Below are 22,553 nucleotides of genomic sequence, written 5' to 3'. Positions count from 1 at the left end.
AAAATTTTCCAAGCTTTAAACATGACAGACATCTGGGTTACTCTAACAGATTGCAAACATACTTATATACTCCCCTCTAGTTCCATCTAAACACAATCTGGATATAGTTTTCATAATAACATTTTACTCATTTCAATAATGTTAGGACAAAGGCATTGGTATTTGAGAGAGGAGAATCGGAGCTATTCACATGGAAGTAGCCAGTGTCTCTCCAAAGTCCTCATCCACACGTCTTTCTGAAGTCTGAGCAAAGAGGCTGATCATCTAAGTATTCTCACTGCACAGATGAAAATACAGAGACAGTGGCTCCGACCCAGGGATGAGGCTGCAAAATCCATATGCCCATGTTTGGGCATAGACCCTATAATTGAGTACAGGGACCAAGGCCCACCTGAGGTCAGGAGAAGGGATTATTGGTCTCACAGCTAGAAATTACAAGCCAAAATCCAAATAGAATGCATAGTGTCCTTTTCAGAGAAGTCATCAGAGAGTATGGGCAGGAAAAAGATGTAAAAATCCAAGACCCAATAGATATATAGGGTCTTGGATCCTATATATCATCCTAGTAGAGAGGATGAAAAAAAGCATGCCAAAGTAACTAGGGATTATACCACCTGCTTTTTGGATAGCTAAGTGTTGGCTGGCCAATTCCATTACTGGGTATACACTCAAAGGAATATAAACCATTCTATCATAAAGACACATGCATGGTTATGTTAAACACAGAACTATTCACAATAGCAAAGACATGGAATCAACCTAAATGCCCATCAATGGTAGACTGAATAAAGAAAATGTGATACATATACACCATGGAATACTATGCAGCCAAAAAAGGAATGAGATCATGTCCTTTGCCGGAACATGGATGGAGCAAGAGGCCATTACCCTTAGCAAACTAATGCAGGAACAGAAAACCAGTTACCGCATGTTCTTATTTATAAATGGGAGCTAAATGATGAGAACACATGGACACACAGAGGGGAAAAATAGACACGGGCCTGTCAGAGGGCGGAGGGTGGGAGCGGGAGAGGATCAGGAAAAAATAACTAGATTTAATATCTGGGTAGCAAAATAATCTGTACAACAAACCCCCACGACACAAGTTTACCTAAATAACAAACTTGCACAGGTAGTCGTGAATTTAAAATAAACATTTAAAAAGTGTTACCTGGCAATATCTTCAAATGAAAACTATACAGCCAAGCTTAAGCATAAGAAAGGTGGGTAAGAATGATTTCCAAGGAGCAGAAATTGAATATAGGAACACACTGTAAGAAGAAGCTAAAGTTAAGCTCTTGATGGGAATGGTGAGGGGATGAAAAAATAGAGGTGGCAGCTTTGCCTCAGGAGCAAAGGTAGGGTTTCAACATCTGCTCCCAAATGACAGCAAAAGCCTCAAGATCCAACATGCGGAAAACTGAAATTAGGCCCCTCTGAGTAAAGCCAGTAGCAGAAAATATACTGCCTCCCCATGCAGAGAAGCCAAAATATCTTCACCCATCTGCCTCAAGCATGAAAACAGAGTCACCCACACAGGTCCAGAGTTAGATCTGTCCAGGGTGCAGAGCCCTGCTGGAGGTGTGCTACCCATGCAGTGTGCATAATATTCCGAGTCAATACAACTGAGATCTGGTTCAGTGACAGTGTACCCAGGAAGTTAGAATGATAGCCAGCAAGAAGAGATCCACAATCCAGGGTATTTATATCATAGAATATCCATGAAAGCTAGCCCTCAAGGAATAAGTAACTACTAAAAGTTATGAAATCTATGAGGAAATCCAGCACCATGTGAGTGATACTTCATGAGCCCCCAACAAATTGGAGAATTCCAACCCAGAGAAATAGAACTAGAGCAATCTGAAGAAGACTAAAATAAGAAACCTAACAGCATTGAACAAGTCAAACACTAAAAGAAAAGAAAAAGTCTTCAAAGATATTAATGCATTTAATAAATATATGTATTCAACAAATATATATTGGCCTTTTCTAGGCCAGGCATTATCCTAAGCACTGGAAATATAGCCATGAGCAAGACAAAGTTCTTGCACTTAAGGAGTTTATATGTTGAGATGAAACAGGCAAATAATGGCAAGTAAACATACAGTAAATGTCAGGCAGATAAATTCATGTAGAAAAATAAGAAGAGTAACAGACTAAAGAAAGATGCTATAGAAGAGGGACTGTGCTTCAGGCAAAAGGAACAAGTACAACACGCACAGGCCTGCTATGGGGATGCAAAATAGCCAGCCAGGCTAGAAAGGAGGAGGCAGAGCAGGAGGTAAGGCCAGAGTGACAAGAGCCAGATTATGTCGGGCCCTGCAGTCCGTAATAAAAATTGCAGATTTCATTCTAGGGATCATGAGAAGCAACGGAAGGGCTGGAGCAGGGTAATGATAGGGTCTACTTTATAATTTTAAAAGATCACTCTGTTGTTGTGGAGGATTAACTGGGGTGAGAGTGAGGGCTCAAGAGAACAAGCAGGAAGACCAGTTAAGAGGCCTGAAACTAAAGGTGAGTGTGGCAAGGAGAAGAGTGATCAGAGTGGAAGTGGGAAGAAAGTCTTCAGATTTTATTTATTTGGCGGGAAAAGGAAACAGGGCCTGCTCTTCAGTGGAATGTGATTTTAAGGGAAAAAGAAGACACCAAGGGTTACTCCTAGATTTGGGGTCTAAGTAACTTGACGAATGAGACTATTTGTTGATTTCGGTAGCGTGGAAGAAGAGCAGATTTATAGCATGCTATTGTGAGTTCAGTTTTGCATATGTTAGGTTCTAGATGCCTGGAACATTTAGGACTAATTAATTAAATAATCTGACTTTAGCAGGCTTCAAGCATGTTCTCTGCTATATATCTCCTTCCTGTCACTTAGTGATGTCTTAGAACCCATAATTTTCTAGTTATGTTAAATTATTTAAAATGCTCAAGTCACCCCCTTTAATACCCTTTCCTCTCCTAATGGCCAGTCTCAGGCACACTGACTCACAATAGGGGGGAGAAATACAACATTCTTCCCCTTCCTGCCCTCTCTCCTTGTTGCTATAATTCCCACTGTTCTTATAATTACCACTGTTGAGGCTGAGAGGATGGATTTGGGGCATGCAATCTCCTTCCTCTGTTAGTTGTAGGTTCTTTCCTCTGAGAACCTGAGACTGACTGTCCTTTGATGTCATCTAGAGCAGACACCCAAATGTCTTGCAGAATACATATTTGAGTTCTTTGGAGGAACCTACAAGAACTCGACCAGCTCTGAGGTTCCACTGCACAGTCCCTGATGTGGGAGTACTGACTCTAGTCTTGCCTATTCCAGAGCCTCTCAGCTCCCTCTCCAGCAATATACTTCATAGCCCGTACTGCAGAGATGTCCTTACCAAGTAGGCCACCCACTTGAGTGACATGCTAGCAAAAAGGCTCAAGCCAGGATGTATTTTGCACTACCCAAGGAACCCTCAAGAAGCTCAAGCATCCTTGTCACAGAACAAGGACACTCTGCACTACTGTCTGCCTCCAATTTTATTTTCCTTCTATTCAGATAGGCACAAAACAAATCAACAAATCCACTATTCCACCAGGAGATGGGTTGCCACACATCCTTTCTCACAGATACCCCCAATCACTGTAAGCAAATCTCAAAGTGCTTCCCATTTGCCTTCAGAAAAAGAAAGCACAATTCCTTCCTCCCCTACAATATCATTCCTGTGTTAACTACTCACAACTCCGAAGACTCTTAAATCTCCTACTCTTTACAGTTGTTTGCTTACGTTGGCTTGGAAAAAGGGTGACACTTGAGATAGGAGAGCTAATTTGGCCATCCTCTGTCAAGGCCGACGAGCAGCACCTCTGCAGTGCACAGCCTCAGGAATCCTTTCCCTTTGAATTATGGAGTTCACAATGCTGCAATCCCTCCTGAAGGCTTGTCTCACCCCAGTTTGCTGAGGAGGGGAATGGGAAGTTATAGCCTCTTTTTCCTCAGCTTTGTGATCCTACTTGTCAATTTGGGGGTAACAAGAAAAATCCCACTAAACATTCTGTTCCCCATCCAAGCATATACTCCATATTAAAAGGCAATTAAATATTTGAGTCTGAAGATTTAGGGAGAGATTGGGTGAGAAATAAATTAGACAGTAATCAGCATATAGATAACATTTAAGACCATTGGACTAAATTAGATAACCAAAGGTATATGTGAAAATGAAGGGGTAAGAATTAATCAGTTTTAGAAGTTTAGAATAAGAGAAAAATCTAACTGAGCATATAGAGAAGTTGTGAGCAGGGAGATAGAAGGAGAACCAGCAAAGGAGGGGGAGTCTCACAGCACTCAAGAGAAGATAGTATTTCAATATGGAAAGAATGAACAGTATCAAAAACAGCTAAGCAATAAATTTTTGAAGTAAGAACTGACAAGGAATTTTGCAAAATGAATGTCATGAGTAACCTTGATAACATAGGAGGGAAGAAATGCCTAAATGGAGGAGGTGAAGGAGATAGTAAAATTTTAAACGGTAAGGCAGCTGATATGGCATATGGCAGCTAGTATAGCATGAAAAGGCCACGAAAGGCTGGAGTTCTGATAGGTTGTGGCTTACCTATTGGGGGATAAAAGAAAGACTATCCTTTCTAAAAAGACAAAAAAGGAAATGTGTATATATTATATATATATATATAATATATATGTATTTGAGAGATAGTTTGAAGAAAGAACAGGCAGATTTAAAAAAGAACCAAGCTGAAATCTTAAAAAAGCTATTAAAATTGAAACAATGGTTAGATAATATATAAATACTAATATAACTATATGTAAATAATATTTAAATATTATTAATCACAGTTTTAAAAAGTAAACTGGAAAACAGAACTAAAGAAATCTCAGTTCAAAATAGTACATGGAAGATATTGAAAATCTCAGTTCAAAATAGTACACAGAAGATATTAAAAATATGAAAAAGAGGTGTAAATAGAATAAGGTCAAGTGTAATAGGAATTTGATAAGAGAGAATTAAAAGAATAAATGTCAGGTAATATTTTTAAATAAAATAACAATATTCCAGAAGAAAAGACACATAAGTCCTCAGATCAAAATGGTCCACTGAAAGCTGAAATTAGATAACTTTAAAACACACAGACAGATATACACACACACACACACACTTACATGTACCAAAACTCAATGTAGTAAACTGACAAACAGACATTAAAAAGCAAATAATAAAGACAACCAGAGAAGCAGATCACCTGCAAAAAATCATGTTAACACTAGACATCTAATTAGTAATAATATGTGCCAGAATACAACAGAACAAGAATGAGATCCAAACAAGAATGAGATCCTATCATTTGCAACAACCTGGATGGAAATGAAGGTCATTATGTTAAGTGAAATAAGCCAGGCATAGAAAGACAAACTTCACATATCCATACTCATCTGTGGGAACTAAAAATTAAAACATTGAACTCATGGAGATAGAGAGTAGAATGATGGTTACCAGAGCCTGGGGAGGGTAGTCAGGAGACAGGAAAATTGAGAATGGTTAACAGGTACAAAAATAGTTAGATAGAATGGATAAGATCTAATATCTGATAGCACAACAGGGTGACTATAGTCAAAAGAAATTTATTGTACATTTTAAAGCAACTAAAAGAATATAATTGCAATGTTTGTAACACAAATAAATGATAAATGCTTAAGGCGATATTCAATTAACCCCGATGTGATTACTACAAATTATTACACATTGCATGAGTATACCAAAATATTTCATGTACCTACTGGCACCTGCTATGTACTCATAAAAATTAAAAATAAAAAATTTTTTTAAATAATACAACAGAACAATATCATCAGAAGACTGAAGGAAAATTACTATAAACCCATATGATAACAATCAGCCAAATTATCATTTATGAGTGAGAATGAAATGAAGTCATTTTCATATATTCAAGAGCATAGAAACTCATTAAACACAGGTCCCCAATGAAAGAATTATCAAAGGGACATACTTCAGGGAGTTTACTTTTGAGTAAAAACTAAAAAAGAAGTTAGAACCAAGAAACATATGTAAGAAAACAAATCAACAAAACATGATAGTAAATCTAAAATGTTGACTACAAAGAAGAAAAAGAGAAGGAAGAGAAGTAGAGGGAAAAGAAGCAGAAAGAGGCTGAGCACAGTGGCTCACGCCTACAAGCCCTGCATTTTGGGAGGCCAAGGCAGGTGGATTGCTTGAGCACAGGAGTTGGAGACCAAGCTGGGCACCATGGCGAAATCGTGTCTCTACAAAAAATACAAACATCAGCTGAGTGTGGTGGTGCATGCCTGTAGTCCCAGCTACTCAATAGGCTGAGGTGGGAGGATTGCTCGAGCCTGGGAGGTCAAAGCGGCAGTGAGCCGTGATCGTGCCACTGCAGTCCAGTCTAGGAGCAAGACCCTGTGTGAAAAAAAAAAAATGCAAGAAGAAAAGAAGGGGAAGGAGAGCGTGAAGGAGAAATATATTAGTGTGCTTTAAAATGAGTAGACCTAAAGCATTAGAAAAAATAACCTCAGAGACAAGGCTAGTGATTATGAACTAAGACTATTTGACAAAAGGTCAGATGTACTGATTAACTTTTCATCTTATTAAATATATACATTTGAATATTTAGGGCAAAAATAAAAGACAACTATTAATATAATAGAAATGTGACATACACCTTCTGAACCCATAGGGAAAATAAAAATAAGAACGAACACTATATTAATCCACAAGAAAGCAAGAAAAAAGAAAAAGAGAAAGCAAATAAAAGGCACATTTTTTAAAAATGAGGGTCAAAAAAGTCTAAATATGTCGCTTAACACAATATGATACAATAGTAGATTAAACTCACAGATTAAAGCTAGAAACTCTCAGATGTAATTAAAAGAGTTAAACTTTTTTAATTTTTTTATTTTCCTGTAAAAAAAAAATAAGAAAAATAGCTAAACTCTATTAAGAAATATACCTAAAATAAGGTGACACACAGAACAATTTAATGAAGGAATTTTAAAACATACCAGGCAATTGGCTGGGTGCAGTGGCTCACACCTGTAATTCCAGCACTTTGGGAGACCAATGCAGGTAGATCACTTGAGGTCAGAAGTTCAAGACCAGCCTGGCCAACATGGTGAAACCCCTCTCTACTAAAAATACAAAATTAGCCAGGCGTGATGCCACATGCCTGTCATCCCAGTTATTTGGGAGGCTGAAGCCGGAGAGTCACTTGAACCTAGGAGGCAGAGGTTGCGGTGAGCCAAGATTGCACCATTGCACTCCAGCCTGAGTGACAAGAGTGAAATTCTGTCTCAAAAAAAAAAAAAAAAAAGGCAATTAACAACAAAACAGGCCGGGCGCGGTGGCTCAAGCCTGTAATCCCAGCACTTTGGGAGGCCGACACGGGCGGATCACAAGATCAGGAGATCGAGACCATCCTGGCTAACACGCTGAAACCCCGTCTCTACTAAAAAATACAAAAAAAAAACTAGCTGGGCGAGGTGGCAGGCGGCTGTAGTCCCAGCTACTCGGGAGGCTGAGGCAGGAGAATGGCGTAAACCTGGGAGGCGGAGCTTGCAGTGAGCTGAGATCCGGCCACTGCACTCCAGCCTGGGCGACAGAGCGAGACTCCGTCTCAAACAACAACAACAACAACAACAAAACAAAACTTGATATAATTGTGCAAATATCAGATAAAAAATAAGTGAAAGCTGTGAGCTTATAGCATAGCTTTTTAAATACATAAAACAAAAACTGACAAAATAACAAAGATACCTGTAACTAAATAAAGATATTTCAATAATGTTTCTCTCATAAAATAAATAAATAAAACAGACAAAAATTAGTAAGGCTAGAGAGGCTTTGACATATTTTAGAAAGCTTTATCTAGTAATGTACACTGAACATTCCACCAAGCAAGCATAGATGGAAAAGTTATTAACTTGACCACCAATTCCTTCAACTAGAGCAAGCCTCAACTAATTTCAAAGTACACTTCAACATAACAGAAATCACATTTTCTGAGCGCAAGGCAACAAAAGAGAAATAAATAACAAAAAGTATTAACATATACGTATTTAGAAACAAAAAAGCATACATCCAAGTAATCCACAGGTTACAAACAAAATTGTGAGAGAAATTACCAAATATATAGAAATAAGTGAGTATAAAATCATTACTTAAAGCACTTAGGATATAGCCAAAATATCATTTAGAGAGAAATTATTAGGGTAAACGGTTTTAATAGAAAGTATTCATTAATAAAGATAGATGAACTAAACATGACCTCAAGATGATTAAAAAAACGAAAAATCTCAAAAGTAGAAAACAATAATAAAAATGTCCTACTTTTATTAGGCAAAAATTAATGAAATGTAAAGTATTTAAAAATAATCAAAACAATTTTGATTTTTTGAAACAAAATTAAATAAAGAAAAGGAAAAGCACTAACAATACAAGGAACAAAATAGAAATGTAGAGAGACAGCAAAATTTCCTCAAAATCATAAGAAAATGCACTAAAAAAATGCAAATACTACAAAATGAACACTTTGTTAGCCTAGCCAAATCATCCATTTTGCCTGAGCATTTGACACTACTCATGACAGTCAGAAAAACCTTGTATCATGAGATAAACTGAGAATGGCAGCAGTGAAAAAAGAAGGAAAGAAAACCAGAAGGACGGCAGAGAGAGAAGGAGGGAGGGAGGGAGGGACAGACAACAGCCTTTTATGTTCTTAAATTGAATAATAGTTCCATTTAGCACTGGAACCTAAAATAAAGGCTTAAGTTCATATGCTTTACATTGCTGGCTTCCTAATGGAAACAATTTTAGTGCTGATTTTTACAATATTGATACATATAAATCTAAGTAACCAAGCCCAGGTTTGACTGCTTGCGGCTGAAAAGCCAGACATGAGAGACAAGGGTTGTTGGGATGAAAAGCAGATTGAATTGGAAAGTCAGCAAACGGAGAAGATGGAGAACCAGCATTCTAAAGTACCAACCATCTAATGTCTTTCAGGCTGGCTGGAGGGTTTCTATGAGAGGCGGGATATGGGGAAACTATGCGCAGGAGTTAGAATCCAGAGATGACCGAGGAACACAGAGATCTGGGTGCCAGCAAGAGTCAGAGGAGGTTGGAAATGTCTTTGTCCTTGGTCAGGTCACAATGCTCCCATAAATCTTTAACAAAACGTAATTAGTGTTTACATAATTCCCCCTTAGTCGCACAGTTAGTTTCAAAAATTACACGATTGCTGTTTCTGCATTTTATCTCAGGGTTCTAAAATTGTCCCAGCCTACATGCAGGAATGGGTAAAGGTCCCTTAAACAAAAAAAGAGTTCATGTTAGTTATTTTGCTGTTTCACTGTCATAAAAATATGTTGTGACCCTTGCCAATACATAATCGTGATGGAGAATTATTTTTCCACCAATGAGAATAATCAGCAAACTAACTAACTTTATAGATTATGCCCCTTAAACTCCTGCTATGCCTCTGATTAAGTGAGCCAGTTCTTCTGAAGACAGGACTTGCTTGCAAGCAGTGCAACTTAAAAAAGAAAAAAATGTTTCTCAGTTCCAATTTGCCTCCAGTTTTTATTGACAATACAGATCTTTAAAAAAAAAATATGACCTGGCCAGGTGCTGTGGTTCATGCCTGTAATCCCAGCACTTTGGGAGGCCGAGGCAGGCAGATCACCTGAGGTCAGGAGTTTGAGACCAGCCTGGCCAACATGGCAAAATCCCGTCTCTACTAAAAATACAAAAATTAGCTGGATGGCAGACACCTGTAATCCCAGCTACTTGGGAGGCTAAGGTAGGAGAATCAGGCTGTTTTTCTTCATGGCCCAATAACGAGATGCAGATGAACTGGGAAAGAAGACAGTTTTTATTTATGTAACTGGGTACAGAGAGAAGGCCTAGAAATTTTTGCCAGACCAACTCAAAATTACAAAGTTTTCCAGAGCTGATATACCTTCTAAGCTATATGTCTACATGTAAGTGTGCATTCGTCTAAAGATATAAGTGATTAACTTCTTCTAATCTATGACTAAGAAGTGAGTCCTGAAGACCTTCCTCTGGAGCTTCAGTAAATTTACTTAATCTAAATGGGTCCAGGTGCTGGGGTGATTACCCTTAGCTTGTCTCCTGCTAAATCATGGAGGTTTATGGAGTTCCTTCAGACCCCCAATAAACTTGTTTGTGGAGGCCTGGGGATTTTCTTCAGACCCCCCAATAAACTTGTTTTAATCCTAAACGGGTCCTGTTAAGAATTCCTTCGTAATCTTGTCATGCTTCAAGGCCCAGGAAAGGCCTAGGCAAATTCTTGGTGGGCTTGTTACATTCCAACCTGGCTCTATCAGCTTTTAATATTTAACTTAACCCCTCAGTCAGTGCTGAAACTGTTGTTATGGAGGCCTGTGTTAGTGAGACCTGCCCTGCCACAGTAAGGCAAGGAATAAGTAAACTTAGTAATGGAGATCTAGGAGAAGAATATAATGAACCATGAAGAATAGAACAGATATTTTGAGACTAGAGACTGAAATAGGAAAAAAAGTAAAAGAAGCAAAACTTAAAATAAGTATTACTAACTCTTGAAGAGTTTTAAATTCTCATAAAAACTGAAAAGAAAAAGAAAAGGTGCTAAACTCAACTACATTTTTCGCACTCTAAAGATATTCACCATGAAAGATGTAGGACTATAGAAGAGGATCGGAAAATGTAAGCTCTTAGGATTTCTTGTTTGTCATTATAACATCCTTGCTCTGCCCTATTCTAATACCTCTGGGAAATGTGCTAGTAAGAACCTTTGTCTCCATGTCCAAAGAAAATCACATTATTTTTTGTTGGTATTTTAGCAAAGGGTGTGTCTTAGTCCATTCACCCTGCTATAACAGAATACAATAAACTGATAAACAACAAACATTTATTTCTCACTGTCTAGAGGCTGGGAATTCTTTTTTTTTTTTTTTTTTTTTTTTTTTGAGATGGAGTCTTGCTCATCACCCAGGCTGGAGTGCAGTGGCGTGATCTCGGCTCACTGCAAGCTCCGCCTCCTGGGTTCACGCCATTCTCCTGTCTCTGCCTCCCGAGTAGCTGGGACTACAAGCGCCTGTCAACGCGCCCGGCTAATTTTTTGTATTTTTAGCAGAGACGGGGTTTCACCGTCTTAGCCAGGATGGTCTCGATCTCCTGACCTTGTGATCCACCCACCTCGGCCTCCCAAAGTGCTGGGATTACAGGCATGAGCCACCACACCCGGCGAGGCTGGGAATTCTAAGATCAAAGTGCTAGCTGATTTTGTTCCTGGTGAGGGAGGTTTTCCTGGCCTACAGACAGTTGCCTTGTTGTGTCCTCACATGTCAGAAACAACCTCTCTCATGTCTCTTCTTATAAGGGCGCTACTCCCAATCATGAGGACACTACCTTCATAACCTAATTACCTCCCAAAGGCGCCACCTCAAATGCCATCACATTAGAGATTAGGGCTTCAACATACAGATTTGAGGGGGACATAAACATTCAGTCATAGCAAGATGTAAGCCTAACATATAAATTCCTTTTCTCTTAATTCTACTGCTCTTCAGTATCCTAAAATATCTGAAGGGTTTCTTCTAACATATGTTATTTCCCAAGCCAGCTTTAAAATTCTGATTAAATTTGAGATTATCAGAAAGAAAAAATATAGAAAAATTATCATTACAAACATTTTAAAACATAATTACAAATAAACTTTCTGTACTGTAAAAAAAAAAAATACAGTGAGAGCTGGTATAATGGTAGAGATTTGAAAGGAAGAGAAAATATAAAAAAAAAAAAGACGATGAAGAGATAACATAAATTAGTAACGTTTAACTGTTAACCAGTCTCCTGAAAGAATGTGACCCAGATTAAGAATGTTTAAAAAAAATTTTATTTCATTAGGAAAAAGTGGCCTTCACTCATATAACCCATCATATGGGCCATTCAAAATGGCCTGGCTATTTAAGTTATTAAAGTGGAGTTAACATTGACTTAATAAGAGATAGCATATTCCTAGAAGATTTAATGTTTCCCAAAGGTCTATTTTCTGGTGTTCCAAGTGGATTTTCAATAGGAACTCAGTACATAATTTTTTAAAAAGTAATTTATTTTATTTTTAGCAAATGGTCCAATAGCAACCAGTAAGCTCCTACTGTCTTTCTCAGTTTCCTCTGGTCTTTGGTAGCATCTCAATTCCTTTATTTGTACTGACACTTTTTTGTTTTTGGTTTCTATTTTGGTTTAATTTGGGTCTTTCTTTCTTTCTTTTGTTCATTCGCTTGTTCTTTCTTCTTCCTTTCTTTCTGTCTTTCTGTCTTTTAAATAAATAAAAGGCCCACAGAAACAAGAAACCACATAGAAAGGACCAAAAACAAGTTGTTCTTCTGGTTAGAGAGTTAAGTTGCAAAAGAGAAGCAAGAAGAAATAATGCTGGCAAAATATGCTGGGAAGACCACGGAAAAAATACACTAAGAAGTTTATTTCACAATCTGAAGTCACAGGGGTCACAAAACAAAACTCCAAAAGATAAAAGGTAGAAATAATAAAAATGAGAAGATGTAGCAAATGGGAGCCGAAGAAGGGACAGACTGCAAAATGCAAACAAAGAAAACACTAAAATAGAATTCAAGATAAAAAGAAAAGATTGATCTTCGTCTTTTCCTCCATAAAGTTTACTACATCTAAACTTGGACCACTACTGCTGCAGAGATTAAGCCTTTTCTGACTTCCCCTCCTTGAAAGAATTGGGACTTGCCTCTCATAACAATCAGGCAAATCATATGAATTTATTTTGTGTAGGTCTAAATACACCAATTTTTTTTAAAAGATTACCAAAGTACATTAAAAACATGACCTAACTATATCCTATCTACAAGAAAGTCACTTCAAATTTAACAATAAAAGTTTAAAAAAATGAAAAATAAATGCCATGAAACATTAATTTTTTCAAAAAAATGGCAGAAGTGGCTATATTAATATCAGGTAAAGTGGACCTGAATGCAAAGAAATTTACCAGGGATGAAAGAGGGACATTATATCATGATAAAAATATGAATGCATCAAGAAGACATAGAAATCCTACGTGTGTCGGTGAAACCCCGTCTCTACTAAAAAAATACAAAAATCTAGCCGGGCGAGGTGGCGGGCGCCTGTAGTCCCAGCTACTCGGGAGGCTGAGGCAGGAGAATGGCGTAAACCCGGGAGGCGGAGCTTGCAGTGAGCTGAGATCCGGCCACTGCACTCCAGCCCGGGAGAGCGAGACTCCGTCTCAAAAAAAAAAAAAAAAAAAAAAAAAAAAAAAAAAAAAAAGAAATCCTACGTGTGTATGCACCAAACAACAGTGCTTCAAAACACACTGGAAAAAAAAACACCTACTAGAACTGAAAAGAAACAGAAAACCCCACAACTACAGTTGGAAAGTTTAATGCCTCATTCTCAGCAACTGCTAGAACTACTAGATGGAACATGAAATAGGTGAGAGAATTAGCCAGGCAATACCTGAGGGGGGACTATTTCAATCAGAGAAGACAACAAGTAAACCACCCTAGGGTAGGAACATTTCCAGACTATTTGAGGAAAAGCAAGAAAGCAAGTACCATATAGCTAGAACAGAATGAAAAGTGACATAAAAGAAGCTATAAGAGAGATTTGGAGGGACAGATCTTCCAGGGCCACCTTTGAAAGCCAGTGTTGTGATTTTGACTTTTGTTAAATCAAGATGGGGAACCATTGGTGGGTCTTAAGCCAGAGTCTTGCTGACACTTTAAAAGGGTCCCGCTAACTGCTCTACTAGGAATTGACTGGGAGGCAAGGGTGAAAGCAGAGAGCTCAATTAGAGAGACAACAATAAGTTGGACCACAGTGAGAGTCATAAAGGTGGTAAAAAGTGTCAGGTTCTTATAACACACTAACGGATCTGTTGTCTCATCATATTTCATTGTATTCTGCTAGAAGTCATTATGGTACTCTAGAAAAAAGAACTAGGGAACTGGGAGTGGGAAAGAACTGTATTTCTGTTCAAAAATGCTACCATTAACCTATTTTCTTGTTTTGATTTTCAGGAATACCTCAAGTTCACACTAGTAAGTTTCTAATGTATTTTTAATACATTAGTTTCTTGTAGGGCTGGGGTGAGCAAATCTTTTCTATAAATATTTTTAATGTTTTATGTTTGTTTTTGTTTGTTGGGTTTTTGTGGTTTTTTGGTTTGTTTGTTGTTTTTGGTTTTGTTTCGTTTTGAGACAGGGTCTTGCTCTGTCACCTACCCTGGAGTGCGGTGGTGTGATCATAGCTCACTACAACCTCCTCTCCTGGGCTCAAGCAATTCTCCTGCCTCAGCCTCCTGAGTAGCTGGGACTACAGATGTGTGCCACCCTGCTTGGCTACCTTTTTTTTATTTTTTGTAGAAACTGAGTCTTGGCCGGGCGGGGTGGCTCAAGCCTGTAATCCCAGCACTTTGGGAGGCCGAGACGGGCGGATCACGAGGTCAGGAGATCGAGACCATCCTGGCTAACACGGTGAAACCCCATCTCTACTAAAAAATACAAAAAACTAGCCGGGCGAGGTGGTGGGCGCCTGTAGTCCCAGCTACTTGGGAGGCTGAGGCAGGAGAATGGCGTGAACCCAGGAGGCGGAGCTTGCAGTGAGCTGAGATCCGGCCACTGCACTCCAGCCTGGGCGACAGAGCCAGACTCTGTCTCAAAAAAAAAAAAAAAAAAAGAAACTGAGTCTTGCTGTGTTGCCTAGGCTGGTCTCAAAGTCCTGGCCTCAAACAATCCTCCTGCCTTAGCCTCCTAAAGTGCTGGGATTACAGGCATAAGCCATCATGCCCAGCCAAATATTTTAAATTTTATAAGCCATAAAGTCTTTGTCACAATTACTCAACTCTGCTGTTGTAGCACAAAAACAGTCATAGACAATATATAAAAAAATGAGCATGGATATGTCCCAATAAAATACTATTTTAATCATTGAGATTTGAATTTCATACAATTTTCATGTACCACGAAATATTATTATTATTATTATTATTTCAACTATTTAAATATGTAAAATCCATTCTTACCTCACAGGACATGCAAAAATAGCCAACATACTAGATGTATTCCATGGGCTGTATTTCACCAACTCCCACTCTATGGTTTAAATACCCTAACTCCACATATTTATCTCTGGTAAACAATCCTGGTATTATGCTTCTTACAATTTCATGCTTTCTTATTATTTTGTGCTTTTTTTTTTTTAAAGACAGAGTTTCACTCACCCAGGTTAGAGTGCCCTGGTGTGATCATGGCCCACTGCAGCCTTGACTTCCTAAGCAATCCTCCCACCTCAGCTTTCTGAGCAGCTGGGACTACAGGCACATGCCACCACACCCAGCTAATTATTTTCTATTTTTTTGCAGAGACGGGGGTCTTACTATGTTGCCCAGGCTGGTCTTGAACTCCTAGGCTCAAGCCATCTGCTTACCTCACAGCCTTCCAAAGTGCTAGGATTACAGGCATGAGCCACTGTGCCAGCCTATTTTGTGCTTTCTATGTAGGTTTATCAAGTAACATCAACAAAAAAGATATACCTATATTTCAGTACTTGGTAACAACTTTACCTTAAATATTTCACAACAGGCCAGGCATGGTGGCTTACATCTGTAATCCCAGTACTTTGGGAAGCCAAGGCAGGTGGATCACTTGAGCGCAGGGTTCCAGACCAGCCTGGGCAACATGGTGAAACTCTGTCTCTACAAAAAAAAATATTTAAAAATTAGCTGGGTGTGGTAGCATGAACCTCTAGTCCCAGCTACTCAGGAGGCTGAAACTGGAGGATCGCTTGAGCCCCGGAAGTGGAAGCTGCAGTGAGCCATGTTCGTGCCACTGCACTGTAGCCTGGAAGACTGAGACCCTGTCTCAAAAAAATATATTTAAAAAAAAACTCGTATCAAACAATGTCAAAAGATAATGTTAGCACACATCTTCTAAGCAAGACCATTATATGTCCTATATTTTATAAATTGTAATCTTGTCATTCTAGACAAAATTGCTAATGGTCAATGATAAGTAAAGGTGATTTAAAGTAGCTTATCACAAGGTCTTTGTAAACTACACTGGGCAAAGAGAAGGGGGAGGGGAAATGAAGTTTCTTCACATTTAAATAAATGAAATTTAGTTGTTAATGACGCAGATGATCCCACTCAATGCAGAAGCTTAGGGACTGGGAAGACAGGAAAGCCCAGTACCTACTGATGTGTTTGCCTTTGTCTCTTTCAGTGGACAGTTCTGGAAAAATCAGTAAGTTTGGATCATTTCCTTGCCTTACCTATTTCTGGGCCTAGGACCTTTACATTCTTTTTCCCAAATGTTCTTGTATTACAAATTCTTCTACCTTAGAGCAGTCAAAATTTCTCCAATAAGTGATTTCCTCATATTTCAGTTTTAATTCTTCTTATCTATTTTCCTTTTGTAACAAAGTATAATGGCCTTGTGTTTGATTCTAGTTATTTACTACCAAAGATTTTGGTAGCATATATTCCCAGCTAATCTATCACAACAGAGCCTAGTTCCTCTGTGCTATAATCTGGCAACAAATAATTTTTAATAAAAAATAAAATCCTCTAAGATTGACAAAAAGCGTATGTGTTCAGGATGAGAGGTGATTTTGGTAATTGATCAACAATACACATTTTTCAAACTGACCAGAACAGTGAGCAAAAAACTGTTTTGCAGAAGACATGTGAAAGACTTATGAAAGAACAAAGAAAGGAAGGAAATGCAATAGTTTAAATTTCAGTAGAATTGATATTACCTACCCAAGATTTCAAATCCCTATATTAACTAAATGGCATCCTAAAGACAATCCTCTGTGTGGAGTGGGATGTGGAGCATTGGCCAGCAACACTCCTGAGGATGAAACAGAGTTTTATGCTCCCTTCAAGACCTGTTTCTAAATTCACCTAGGAAGGATACTATTGGAAGGTGGGTTCTTCTTGAGTTAGAAAATCCCCACTGATCTTTCTTCTGTGTTTTGTTTTTAGCACTGACTCCTGTGGGTAAGTTCCATATCTCTTCTCAACTCTGATATTTTACATTGCTTATTATAATTCTTTTGTGACCTGTCTGTTTCTACTCCCAAAATAGAAATCTGTGCTTCTAAGGCTAATTTGAATGTTCCTATCTTCCAGAAACTTCCAAGGTTTTTCTCCCCCACCTTTCTTTTTGAGACAGGATCTCTCTATGTTGCCCAGGTTGATCTTGAACTCCTGGGCTCAAGTGATCCTCCTGCCTCGGCCTCCCCAAGTGCTGGGATTACAGGTGTGAGCAACTGTGCCAGGCCCCAAGTTTTTAAAGAACTACTTTTTCAGAGATTGCTGTGGAAGAGATGAAGTTCATATGAAAGGGTGCCACAATCTCTGGCCATCTTCTAGGCTCTGAAAAAGAATCTCCTCCCTGATTCTCAGCAAAACATAATGAAAGGAAGATTGGTTTCTGAATTCCATTAGTTCTTTGCTGGGAACTTAGAACTCTTTTTTAGTTATAGGTGAAGTCCCTCTGAATCATATTAATAGGGGGAAAAAAACTAGTTAAAAATAAAATCCCATCTACTTTCTGTTGCCTTCTAAATAACTTTACCTTTGAAAGACAGTAGGTATTGATTATTGACTATGTATTGTACACTGTGCTAGGCACTTACAAAAGTAGCATCTCTTATTCTTACCATATCCTTGCCTGGTAGCTATTATTATTCCCCATTTTACAGATTAGGAAACTAACTCAGATATTTACCCAAGGTTAAAGACTTGGTAAACTTTGGTGTCAGGATTTAAACTCAGGATGTCCTATCTCCAAAATACACACCCTTCCCATACTAACACATTGCCTCCTACACTGAATCATAAATGCATTTTTTGTGATTAGTCATGAAACTTGACGGAATGTTTGTAAATACAAATATACATCTACAGAAAAGTTGGATAATTAAATGTACACAAAAGGATCCTTTTAAAAATAGAAAACCACATTTAAATCAATGTTTGACTTTTTTAACTGTTTTCTGGATTCAGATTTCTCTCTATTGGGATTCCTTAATATATATGGCTCAGCTCTTCAAGCAAGGAAACCATACAAAACAAAGCAGAATAATAACTTTTAATTCTGTAAATATATGATCAAAAGAAGCAAATAAGACTTAAACCTAGTGAGACACGTTTCAAGCATTTCAAACATTCCAAACACTGACACAAACACAAAATATGTCCTTATATTTAATCATGTTTAAGCCTCATTCTTCTTTCTCAGTTCACACTAGAAAGAGAGTGGGTTTGGAGGGAGAGGAAGGCAGAGCGATGAAGTTGAAAGGGGCAATTAATTTCTTTCTTTCTTTTTTTTTTTTTTTTTTTTTACAAATTTCATTCTTGTCACCCAGGCTGGAGTGCAATGGCGTGATCTTGGCTCACTGCAACCTCCGCCTCATGGGTTCAAGTGATTCCACTGCCTCAGTCTCCCAAGCAGTTGGGGTTACAGGTGTGTGCCACTATGCCTGGCTAATTTTGTATTTTTAATAGAGACAGGGTTTCACCATGTTGGTCAGGCTGGTCTTGAACTCCTGACCTCAGGTGATCCGCCCGCCTCAGCCTCCCAAAGTGCTGGGATTACAGGCGCAAGCCACCGTGCCCAGCCAGGGAAATTAATTTCTTTTGACTCATGGTACAAGAAACAGTAGGCATTCAGAATAATCATAATGTGTCAACATCCCTCAAATGCTCTCCTCACATAGAAAAAGTGATAGGACTGTGATCTTGTGAGTTTCTCTTACCAAAAAAAGAAAAGAAAAAAAAAAAAAGGAAAAGGTGGGCTCTGACAATTGATGTTATATGTCAACTTGACTCAGAAGAACCCTGACTAACACAAGGGCTCTGAGAAGGGATCACAGGCCAAGTCTCTTCCCAGAGGTAATAAATTTTTAATGAATACTAATTTTTTAAGTTGCCAGAGAAATATCCATTTAATCTTTTTTAAAAAAAAATTTTGTAAAAGATATATTCTTATTGATATAATCTTTCAAACACATTCTTCCCAATTGATTTTTTTTTCTATTTCTTTTAAAAAATAGAGATGGGGTCTCACTATGTTGCCCAGGCTGGCCTCGAACTCCTGGCCTCAAGTGATCCTCCCATTTCAGCCTCTCAAAGTGCTGGGATTACAAGTGTGAGCCACTGCATCTGGCCCTAATTGATATTTTTAGAAAAAAGAGGTTAAGGTTTAATTCAGTGTTCAAAGAAAGGTTTAAGACAGATTAAACCAACAAACATCATCATCCCAGCAAACTGAGTCTCTTATTTCTCACCTCCTCATTCAACTAATAAGTATATGATATTTTAAAATGTAATTCATAGCCTGAGAACTATAATGATTCATCCCTCTGATACTGAAGAGATATTTTACGGTCTAGATCCAATTGTGCTCTCCCTGCCAACCACTGGATTAAGAACCTAAGATTAGTTTCCTAATAAAGCCCACACTCTATTTTCTACATTAAGTATCATTTAGATAAAATTGTTAATGTGATAGCTATTTCATTATATCTTTTAGCTTTAACAAAAATTAATCCAATTTTAAAATTGTAATAATTACTTTTTAATCACCTTGAATGTATTATGATGATCCCCAAAGTCTTGATTAAATCTTTTGATTGTATTAAAATTTTGTAGTGTGGGCTACTGCCTGCAATAAATGTACTTGCAGCCAGGGCTTGCAAGTCTTTATATTATGAAGATTTACTCTGTAAATGTAGGATGATTATGAGGTCCAAGAGAAGGAGAACATGTATGAACTATGTTGAAATCTGGGAGAAGGAAGAAAAGAACTTAGAATGTGGTGGAATAATGATTTGTGGCTTACTTGTGAAATGCAAACTTGAAATAAAAGTGAACCTCACTTTATGGGATAGCTGGGTTCCTCAAAAATAAATCCTGTAAATCTAATCTATGTTAATTAAATACAAGATTTAAAAGATGACAGCAAATACATTAAAATAAGGGTATGAAGATTCTATTTGAAGTAACTAGAGATATTTTTCAGTGTGGTGGGAGAAAGAACAATTTTTTTTTTTAATTCTGTGAAATTAGGAAAGGTGCAGCTAGAATAAACACTGGGTGCTTCAGGAAATCCTATAATAATTTTGGTTTACAAAACCTATATAATTTAGAAGGTAAATTTAGGTTAAAATGAGTCATGAAGTATTACACACAATAGCAAATAACTACCCCCAAGAGATAGTAAAACTAAAAATATTCAAAACTTAAGAAAAATCAGCTTATGTGAGGATTACATTCCATGAAATTCGTAAGGTTAGAAGCTTCAATGGAAAAGCATGATCTTACCATTCCACACCACCATACCCCTAAACAAAACAAAACAGTGTCCACTGGTAGCACTGTCGAAGATCAAAATATTCTGAACTATTTTTCTCAATTTAGCAATGCTTGAAATATATTACCACTGATTCTCATTAGGAAATTGAAAACTGATTGTCTAGAATAAAATGTCAGTACCATATTTTAATGAAGGACTGTAAAGGGGGAAATATACAAAAAGGTTCAGAAAACATTACAGCAATTTTCCTAATGTTATTGTTATTTAGATGTCAACAGCTGAAAATAATAAAAGAAAACACTGAACTACAACAACCCTTTTGATTTATAATTAGTTTCTTACCTAATACAGGTGTGCCTCATTTTTATAATCGATAAAATTCTGAAGTTATGTGTATGCCAATTTTTTAAACGTCAAACCCTAAATGTAAAAAACGAAAAAGTCCCATAATTCAGTTTTAAGCAAGAAAATTTTCCTGTAATTGGCCAGGGGTGGTGGCTCACGCCTGTAATCCCAGCACTTTGGGAGGCCAAGGCAGGTGGATCACCTGAGGTCAGGAGTTCAAGACCAGCCTGACCAACATGGAGAAACCCCATCTCTACTAAAAATACAAAATTAGCCAGGTGTGGTGGCGCATGCCTGTAATCCCAGCTACTGGGGAGGCTGAGGCAGGAGAATCGCTTGAACTCGGGAGGCGGAGGTTGTGGTGAGCCAAGATCGTGCCATTGCGCTCCAGTGTGGGCAATAAGAGTGAAACTCCGTCTCAAAACAAAAAAGGAAATTTTCTTGTAGTACAATCAACCACTCCTGTAAATTATTTGTTGGAAACTAAGAATGCCTTGTCTTGACTGAATTAGAGAGTTTTTTCCTGTACTGTCTCATTGGGAAGTAGTAATGGCCAATATTTACTGACTGCTTATTATGTCCCATGCACTGTACCAAGTGCTTTTATTTAGATAACATTATTTAATCTCATAACACCTCTTTGAGGTAGCTACTACTATTGCCCCCATTTTACAGACAGAAACTAAAGTTTGCCAAAGGTCACCCAGCTAGGCAGGTGTGGGAGGCAGGATTTGAACCAGTCTGTCTCCAAAGGCTATGTTCCTTTAACATTTGTCTATAATATTTAAAAACTTACAAAGTGAGCAGATCAAACTAAATATAAAAATAGTGAGTCTTTGATTTACCTTAATAAACCCATTAAACCCAGATAGCAGGAATAGTAAACCTAGGTCTTCTTTTCTTTTTTTTTTTTGAGACTGAGTCTCGCTCTGTCACCCAGACTGGAGTGCAGTGGTGCGATCCCAGCTCACTGCAATCTGCGCCTTGCGGGTTCAAGTGATTCTCCTGCCTCAGCCTCCTGAGTAGCTGGGGTTACAGGTGTGCCTCTCACCATGCCTGGCTAATTTTTGTATTTTTAGTAGAGATGGGGTTTCACCATGTTGGCCTGGCCGGTCTCCAACTCCTGACCTCAAGTGATCCGCCCACTTCGGCCTTCCAAGGTACTGGGATTACAGGTGTGGGCCACCACTCCCAGCCCAAATCTTCTGATTCAGCCTTTATAATAAGTATTATTTCTACCATACTAAATATTAAATATTAGATTTCCTCAAAGCAAGACATGCCTCTGCTCCATGGCAAGAACTCACACAACTCCTTGGTGGCTCAGATATTTCTTTTACCTAATTTAAGGAACCATATTACTGAAAAAAAAAAAAAAAGCAAATAAAAAATACCTAGCAGAAGCTAAAAAATTCAAGTTTGTTAAATCACACAGGAATTGAGACATAACAGAGCTAATTTACCCGAACACGATCAAAGGACCTGAAATTTTTGCAGAGTATTGCAAGAAGCAGTCTATGGTAATGATCAAAACTGAACTCTGGAGTCTGACCACTCAAGTTCAAATCCCAGCCCCAACACCTACTGATTACATAACCTTATTCATATTCCTTTAAGTATTCTGTGCCTCAGTTTCTTCATCTGTAAAATGAGGTTAATAATACCCTACCTGGTTGTTGTGAGTATCAAATGATTTAATACATAAAGTGCTTAGAACAGTGAGTACTTGGTGTGTAATAAGCACTTAGTAACTATCAGCTAGTACTGCAAAATAAGATACGCTTTTATTCAATATAGAAAGCATATTTGAGTTTCC

At 38.0% G+C, this 22,553-nt stretch overlaps 1 protein-coding gene across 1 annotated transcript in view; it reads left to right on the top strand.

Annotated features, from left to right (window-relative positions):
* Positions 1-22,553, top strand: part of TSBP1 (testis expressed basic protein 1) — a 70,697-nt gene that overhangs the window by 45,986 nt on the left and 2,158 nt on the right. Inside the window, exons 10-11 of the mRNA XM_033219813.1 lie at positions 16,292-16,312; positions 17,056-17,070. Coding sequence (XP_033075704.1) covers positions 16,292-16,312; positions 17,056-17,070 — 36 coding nt within the window. The remainder of the gene's footprint in view (positions 1-16,291; positions 16,313-17,055; positions 17,071-22,553) is intronic.

This window comes from Trachypithecus francoisi, unplaced genomic scaffold (assembly GCF_009764315.1).
Source record: "Trachypithecus francoisi isolate TF-2019V2 unplaced genomic scaffold, Tfra_2.0 Lachesis_group10, whole genome shotgun sequence".
NCBI lineage: Eukaryota > Metazoa > Chordata > Mammalia > Primates > Cercopithecidae > Trachypithecus > Trachypithecus francoisi.
Note: the sequence above shows the minus strand (reverse complement) of the source record. Positions and strands in the feature narration are given on the sequence as shown.